The sequence below is a fragment of the Clarias gariepinus genome, chromosome 14 (genome assembly GCF_024256425.1).
Source record: "Clarias gariepinus isolate MV-2021 ecotype Netherlands chromosome 14, CGAR_prim_01v2, whole genome shotgun sequence".
Taxonomy (NCBI): Eukaryota; Metazoa; Chordata; class Actinopteri; order Siluriformes; family Clariidae; genus Clarias; species Clarias gariepinus.
In genome coordinates, this window is record NC_071113.1 from 31,031,584 (window position 1) to 31,040,539 (window position 8,956).

The 8,956-nt window shown below is 40.4% G+C and overlaps 1 protein-coding gene across 1 annotated transcript; it reads left to right on the forward strand.

The window, feature by feature from the left end:
* The first annotated feature begins 274 nt into the window (after positions 1-274).
* On the forward strand, positions 275-4,781 carry LOC128541063 (uncharacterized protein K02A2.6-like). The gene is made up of 2 exons (XM_053511164.1): positions 275-1,683; positions 4,349-4,781. The coding sequence occupies exons 1-2, from the start codon at positions 393-395 to the stop codon at positions 4,378-4,380; spliced, it is 1,323 nt and encodes a 440-aa protein (XP_053367139.1). The 5' UTR covers positions 275-392; the 3' UTR covers positions 4,381-4,781.
* Positions 4,782-8,956: the final 4,175 nt, after the last annotated feature.

Here is an 8,956-nt window from a genome sequence, read left to right on the forward strand (position 1 = left end):
TAACACCAGATCTAGATGGGAAAACGTTTAGAATTGCACAAGCAGAGCATGTGCCACAACCCTGTTCTGCTCAGTTAGCTGAGTTACTCGCTTTGACAGGCGCTTGCAAGCTAGCAGAAGGCAAAGCATGTACGATATATACAGATTCAGCTTACGCATATGGAATATGCCATTTGTATGGCCCCATATGGGCACAAAGAGGTTACAAAAGAGCAGACGGAACACCAGTAGTACATGGAGAAGCAATATCAGAACTGTTAGATGCAATCAAATTACCATCAAGATTAGCCATAGTTAAATGTGCAGCACACAAAAAAGATGGTACTTTTGTTAGTGACGGAAATGAAGCAGCAGATGAAGCAGCAAAGAAAGCAGCAGTAAACCAAATAAATATGATGCCAGAGACAGCAGCACAGCCAGAACCTAATCCGCAGGGAGATAATGAACCAAGCTCTCCAGAATCGAGCATTAGTCCTGATGAAGAACAGAGGGCAAGTCCAGAGCCAGAGGAAAGATTATTACTTATACCTGAAGACTATGCGCCCCCTACACCAGACTTAACCTCACTAGCGAACATGCAGGCAGCAGCATCAGGAGAAGAGATTCGTAAATGGCTCGCAAGAGGAGCAACAAAAAATAATGATACTAATGTTTGGCGAAGTGCAGATGGGCGTTTTGTAGCTCCACAAAATTTTCTTTTAACCCTGATAAGACAAGTTCATGGTAACGATCACGTAGCAAAAGGGGAAGTGATAAGGAGAATCCAAAAGGAATGGTGGTCGCCTTATCTAGGTCCTATGGTTCATCGAACATTATCGCAGTTTTGTGACATCTGTGCTAGATTTAACGTTAGAAAACACTTTACATCACCGATAGGACACATCCCAGAGCCAGATGGGCCGTTCAGGCATATAATGTTTGATTATGTGGACATGGGGGAACCTAGGATACAAGGAAAACGATATATCTTAGTGGTAGAAGACAGATTTAGCAGATGGGTAGAAGCTGTGGCAACAGCTAAGGAAGATGCAACGGCAGTAGCAAAATTCTTATGTAGAGAGGTGATACCAAGATTTGGAATTCCAGACACAATCAGTTCAGACAATGGAAAACACTTCACAAATAAGATAGTACAGAAAATTACTCAGTGGTTAAAAATCAAGCACAGATTCGGATGTGTTTATCACCCCCAATCTCAGGGGATGGTAGAAAGAGCAAATGGAGTTCTAAAAATGAAATTGGCTAAAATATGTGCAGAGACAGGCATGAACTGGTTTCAAGCTTTGCCATTAGCCTTAATGGGCATGAGATCGCAAACTAACCGTAACACGCATCTAACTCCGCATGAAATGCTTACTGGCAGACCTATGCTTACTTCCTTTACTCGCGGGCCCTATAAAGGCCCCACACTTGAACAACTGCAAAGTGAACTCGATCATTATGTGAAACACTTATCTGAAATACACAAAGCTATTTTCCAACAGGTTAAGGGAGCAACAATACACGATAACACCAGACAGAGAGCAGCTGATCAAGCTGAGGACGCTGAGGCAGAGGACGAGAGAACTGTACTGCCTGGTGACTGGGTATTCATCCGAGTGTTCAAAAGAAAGTGGGATCAAGCTAGAAGGGAAGGACCATACAAGGTGGTGTTGGCAACTCCAACTGCTGTGAAAGTTAAAGGTAAAGACGTATGGTACCATTTGAATCATTGCTGCAAGGCGCCAAATCCGGACCAGGCAAGAGATAGGTTTCCTCAGGAGGACACTGATTCTCCAAGAGCAGGACCTTCAGGTTTGCAATCAGATCCTCAGAGAGACGACGAAAGACCCAGACAACAAGCACCAGATCCATACGAACGCACTGAAGGGTTACCGTGGGAAGAGCAGGAAGAGGAACAAGGCTATTGGCCAGAGTGGCCTCAAGAAGATATACAAGATTGGGAAGCTGAGCTTGAAGAAGCAGAAGCAGAGGCAGAACAAGCAGGACCGTCTCACCGAACAAGAGCTCAAGTTAGACAGCGAGAAGATAAACGTACCAAAATTGAAACAGCACGGAGACAGTTAGAAGCTGATACTGGCTCAGATAGTGATTAGATTATTTAAATCAACTACCGTAGAAAGAACATACCCAACAAAAAACACCCCAAGAAACATATTGTGTAGATTATTTGGCCATAGTCCCACGTGTCACCGTTGTGATCCAGATGGAGAAACCACACTGTTACTACCCCCAAAACCATCGAAGAAGATCTATGGTTATAATAATATTTCTACTGATCACTTTGATTAGTGGAGGGACCCCCAAGAGTAAAAAACCTAAACCAGAATGGGACACTGAAGAGAAAAGGCAAATATATTGTGTACTAGCTACAATAACAAGAGCAAGAATAGTAGCTGGTTTATCAATATGGGAAAGAATAGGAAAGTGGGAAGGAACCTTTCAGATAGAGGTAGACAAGTCACGACCCCAAGGAGATCAAATTCGTATTTATGTAGACTTAGAGAAAATTCCTGCATCTAACGAGATGATTTCGCTAGATGGATTGATTGAGGCAATACCAAATTCCAATGAATGGTGCGCTTTCAATAAGTCAACAAACGGCAAAATACGAGGAGTATGCTTAGGATTACCGCAGTGGCATGGATGTATAGCAAAAAAACCCGACCAACCTAGAGTATCAGATACTGAGTCAGCAAACTATGTAACCATAATTCCACAAATAATAAAACAGATACCTGGAAACAGAAAAGAGTCTGACCAGACATGGAAAAATGACATGTTCTACCAATGGTTGAAGTTCACAGCTGTTTCCTTAACAAAAAGGGACTGCATTGTGTGTCATGATAGAAGTAACAAACCACCAAAAGTAGTAATAACACAGGGAACAAGTGAATGTAAAGACGATCCAGAATATAGTGAATCACGATTATGTCCTATCAGCTGTCTTTTACATTCAGTTGCAATAGATTATGGTCCAGAATGGATGCAAAATATAAGCAAATGCACATATCAACCCGTAGAAACAATAGACGCTGTTCAACGTGAAATAACACCTGTTCAACAGAACTATCCTCTGTGTATCTGCTCAGAGGGAAGTGTAGAGATAGGAAATCTGTCATCGAGCTGCAATGAAACCCAACCAGCAGCAGGATTTTCTATAGAAATGCGTCGGATATGTGACAAAGAAGCTAACGATACGTTATGTAGCGAGAGAGTAAAAGTAAGACAACCAGATCTAAGGCATGGTACAACGCCTTTAGCTGACATATTTTGGTACTGTGAGGGAACCACGGTTAGACAGACTCTACCAAAAGACTGGAGTGGATGCTGTGCTCCAGTGCTACTAGAAGGAGAACTAATAGTGATAGGATTACAAAACAAGCAAGGCAAAAGGAACAAACGAGAGGTAAAATTTACAGATACAATTGGTCAGGATGGATTGAAAAAATGGGAAGAGTTTGATAAGGAAGGAGGTATAACAGTGACTTGGGATGGCATTCCCATAGGCGTACCAACTGAACATGAAGTTATAAACAGGGTAGGAGGAGCGTTTACGACAATTTTCCTTCCATGGGTTCAAATTGCGAAAAACGCAAGATGGATAAACCTACTATGGTATAACCAACAGAGATTTTGGAATCACACATTAAGTGTTTTAGGACTCGTACAAGAACAATTAGACAGAACAACAGTAATGACCATGCAGAATAGATTTGCACTGGACACTTTGTTAGCACCACAACGAGGAGTATGTGCCTTAATCGGAGAAGACTGCTGTACATATATTCCAAGACACACAGGCCCAGAGGGTAATATAACCAAAATACTAAGAGCCATGCGGAAACTGAGAGATGAACATGTTAGAGTCACCCAAGACGTACAGAAAACTACCGCGTGGACCTCTTGGTTTGACTGGCTCAATCCTTCTAATTGGTATGGACTACTTGTGAAATTAGGAACGATAGTTTTGATAGTGCTAGGCACCCTACTCACTTTGTCATGCTGCATTATTCCCCTGGCCAGAGCAAGCATTCAGAGAATGGTAGGACAATATACTGTTGTTGTGGAATACCATGACCAGATTACACCGGATGAAGATGAGGAGGAGGAGTCCACTTATATGGAAATGAAGTACAACACTGGATAAATAACCATTGACTACTAACTGAATCACATGTACATTGAAAAAACTTGTTTAGCGTAGCAGCACATTTTAATCTAACATATTTAACCCATGCTTAAGTAACTATATCAGAGAAAAAGTAGTATAGAAGAAGTATGTTTTATGTTTGGTGTTTTGTTTTGTTTTTGTGTTTTGTTTCTGCTGTACACGTATATATTGCAGAATGGAACCGGTACCTGACCCAAGGTGGATAGTTTCCTGTTCAGTCTGCTGTGGTGCATGGAAAGAGGTTATGGAAAAGACTCCAACGAAAAGATGGGCGGAATTGAGACATGACCTGGTTGACTGGCATCCGCAGCACCCAATAGGGACCAAGGAGTTCATCACCATGGCTAACGTCTTGACAAAGGACTTCAAATGGATTAAGGCAAAGACACAGGAAGCCTTCGACCTGGACGTAAGCAGAGGACTTCGTCTGGAAACAACTACATATCAGCTTGGGAGACATCTGAAGCTAGGCGTTTATAGAGGTATTGGGATTGAAGAAGAGTGGGCTGGATATGATATCTGTGGAGTAGTTGAATTTGACGATGTTTACATGGCAGCAACTAAGACCATAGCTAAAGTGATGTTGGGGGATGACATTTTATGGACGAATACGCCGATACCCCTGCAAAGAGCACTGGATGCTCTTCCGGAAGCTGATGAAATGTGGCTAGACTTCTTGCGTCTGGAGACGGGCAGGATGAACAGAATTCCACTATCACAGCTGGGGAACTGTGAGGACCTGTATGTGATTGAATTCACTGAGGAGGACCGAAAGACATTGATTGAAGAAGGGACTGAAGCTCTTGATACACTATCTTTAATTTACAGAGATGCTAACGGACTCCTTAAGTGGCTCTGACGGTTTAAAATGTTTCTGTCATATTTTAATATAAGGATTGAAGTCCTGGTGATGAATACACTGTCGAGCATGAAAAGCTGGCAAGGTGTGGAATTTTTCCTTCTAAATTGGCTATACTGAAGGTTTTTTCGCCCACCTCTGGACTCATCCTATCATAACCATTGCATGTTTATTATACTCATATATACGTATTCCTACTTATATTTACTCATTTTGTTTATCTTTCCTTAACTGTTCGTTTGGTGAGGGGGTAATATGTAAGGGATATATGAGATGAGGTTAAGTTTTTCTTCTATGATATATGAGGTTAAGTTTTTCTGTTAAGTTTTCTTATATTCTTATGAGTAAAGTTGTTACTAGTTTAATAGTTAAGTTTTTCGTTTAGTTAAGTTTTTCATGTTATTAGTTTAATTGCTAGGTTACCTACGTTCTAACTACTAGTGTTTAAATTTTTTCTTTCTAATATTTCACATATTATTTGATGCATTATTTTCTTTGTGTGACTTAAAAGTCACAGAGGGGGAAATATGTAAGCATATTTTAATTGAAAATAATTGTACTTTGGTTAAGACTTATAGAGGTGAGATGAGGATGACAGAGTTAAGGCAAGGACAATGTGATGTCACAGTAACAAGGATCGGTATGTACCTAACAAACCTTAGACTTGCAATGAGATGCACATGATGTCATAGTAACCTAGACACCGCACTAGTTCAGCAGACCTTTCTGTGATGTAACAGACAATGGATACACGTGCAAAGTGACAGACAAATAGCCAAAAAAGACACACACACACAGCTATATGAATAATAGGTTTAATAAGAGTAGACACAGAAATAAAATAATATGTGCATCTACATAGTAAGAAATACAAAATACAAAGTTTAAGGCCCAAAATAAAAGTACAAAATATAGGGGGCCTGGGTAAGCATTAATAGCATAATGAAATGCATATAAATTCAAGTATCTGACCTCCTTTGAGGCAAGATAAAACCAATTTGAAGATCAGTGAGAGGAACAAAAACACCGCGATTTAAAATTGGCACAGGCGCGGGAGTAGAAGCTGTTTGGGTGCCAACAGACACTTTAGAATCGGTCTGGGTACCAACATTAACATGACAAACAGGTTTTAGGACCGACGGAGCCGGAGTAGTAGACTCGGGCCGTACGGGCCTAAAAGAAAATGGATAAGGGCTATCCACACGAGGTCTTTTAGAAGGACCAGGATTGGAGTCATCCGTTCTACAAAAAGTAAGCCCTGTCTCTTCTAGAAACTGTAATAGTGCTCCAGATGGCTCGGGCTCATCCTCAGCAAAACTCACCGAGGCCCGGTCCCTGACAGGTTCAGTAGGAGTGTAGTCAGTAGGGCTGTGAGCCGGACTGCTCTCCATGTCCGAGTCGTTTGGAGGGACGAAATGATCATTCGTGCAAATGCGATTAGCTATAGAAAACAAAATAAAACACGTAAATACAACAAGATTGATAAAATAAGACAAATAGTTAAAAATAATGTGAAGGAGATGCTTACCCATGGCCTGTGTCTTGAAAACTGTAGAAAAACCGGAAGCACCAAGAATTTATAGTTGGCGTAAGCGCCACCCCATATTTTTTTTAAGTTGAACAAGGAAAGTGAAAAGTTAATAGAAATATATTTATATGAAAAATAAGTTATAATGGAAAATAATATCAGTAGGAGGTGGAGTCAGATGACGAGGTATATGACGTAGTATAGAAAATGTATTTTTATTGGGTAAAAAATTGTTTGATAAGAAATAAAAAAAAAAATTATACAAAGGAGGGGGCTAGGTGAGTGCTCCGCCCCTTTGAAATTGTATAAAAGAGGTACCTATGTCACAGTTAAATCAGTCTGTTTCTTGGCGATGCTTGGAGTTACATCCTAAGCATTTTCAAGGCTGGCTCACTTTGTTTTGTTGCTGCAATAAAACTTATCCTTACTTCATCTAGATCTGCACGGAGTCTGAAGTCTTTCTTTGATTTCTTTTACTACAGTTATAGTACTTGTTTAGTATTCTAATTAGGGCAACTTCGATGTGGGGAGAATAAAAAATCCACCACACCATACTGCTCCAAACAGATGACATGCACCATGCAAATAGGCTGAATCTGTAAAAATATTTGCCATTAGCCCTTTTCATAATTGGCAGGTGGCTGTGGGCACTTTTCAGCTCAGCTAATTGAGTGGAACACGGTTACGAACAATTCTAAGATAAGACGGTTTAAAGTTTCCTCCATTCTTCATTATTATTGAATACCCAGTGTGATTTCCTACATGGTCTCTAAAACTAGATCCATCAGCAAAGTAAGTGATTTCTGCAACCAATATCGGTTTAGACTCAATCAGGCCGTAACCTAGTAAATGCCAATGAACTCTCCACACAATCATGAGACACTCCTTTATAGGCTTAAGGGATTAATTTAGCTGGGTTAGCTGTGTCACATCGCTTTATAGTAATGTCAGGATATGTGAGCAGTGAAGAATGACCTAGAATGCGAGCTTGAGTTAGAACAAATTTCCCTTGTTTTATCAACTCTACAACCTATAAGTAACCGAGTTAATGTAGATGATTTTCCATATGCATAAGGTACAGCTGCAAGAACCTGTTAATAGCATGGTGGCTATCCTTAAGCTATATTATCTAGCTTAGTGCTGTAGTAAGCTAGGGCTGGTTTTTCCTATCACTGCAAGTTTACCACTACATCGATATAGCTGGGGCAGATCCATCAGCTCGGTTAGCCACATACAGATAGAACAGCTTGATATCATCTTGATATCAGATACTCCTCACTCCAGTCAGCATGAAACCTGTTACCCCTAGAAAGGTCATCACTGTTTATCTGGTTGTGACACTGGTGCTTTACTTATGCCTTCTAATTAGGTAGGCACAACGGCTATCGTCTTATGTGAAACTAGTCACCTTACCCATTCAACTTGAGGCTCGCAGTACTGTAGTTTAGCGTTGGACACTCTATGGCCTCCCTGAGCTACATAGCTTACTGAGTACCTTAATGGAATTCCTATGGCATGCTTCTAATGATAATAAACATATTAAACACTCATCCATATGCTGACAAAGGCTATTTTCTATCCTTAAACCTCCTAAATCAGCTTCCAAATCTGATTGAATATATGCAGTGAGTGGTTAAACCTCCATGGCATTTTTGGTACATATATTGTTTACCAGTACATGTAAATGCAAACAAATATCTACTCTCTTGTGCCACTGAAACACTGAAGAAGGCTGAACAAAGATCAATTACAGTGAAGTATATGGCTTTGGGAGGGACATTAGTTAGCAGTGTATGTGGATTTGGAACATCTACTGGATAATTTACCTGTTATACTATTAAACTGCATCCAAATCATGCACAAGACGCCATTTATTTGTACCTGGCTCGATCACCGGGAAAATAGGAGAATTACAAAACTGGTTGTCTCTTCTAGTACAGATGCCTTAACTAGGCTTTCAATAATCTAGTTACCGTAACTTTAGATGGCCTTTCTGTTCCATCAAATGCAACAGTGAAAGACCTTGGTGTGATTATTGATTCCAGCCTTTCATTTGAAGCACATGTAGATAATATTACCAGGATAGCATTCTTTCACCTCAGAAATATTGCCAGAATAAGAAATTTATTGTCGCTAAACGACGCAGAAAAACTAGTTCATGCTTTTATCACCTCTAGGTTGGACTATTGTAATGCCTTACTGTCTGGTTGTTCAGCTAGATGCATAAATAAGCTTCAGCTAGTCCAGAATGCAGCAGTGAGAGTCCTCACCAGAACCAGAAGATATGAGCACATCACCCCTATCTTATCTTCACTCCATTGGCTCCCTGTGAAATTTCGCATTGATTTTAAAATACTACTCTTGACATATAAAGCATTAAATGGTCTCGCGCCGC

What these genes read in the sequence shown, in the direction of transcription:
- LOC128541063 (XM_053511164.1), top strand. Translation starts at nt 393, where the DNA reads ATGATGCCAGAGACAGCAGCACAGCCAGAACCTAATCCGCAGGGAGAT. An exon ending in AACTGCTGTGAAAGTTAAAG is followed by an intron (nt 1,684 to 4,348) that starts GTAAAGACGTAT and finishes TATATATTGCAG; the next exon opens with AATGGAACCGGTACCTGACC.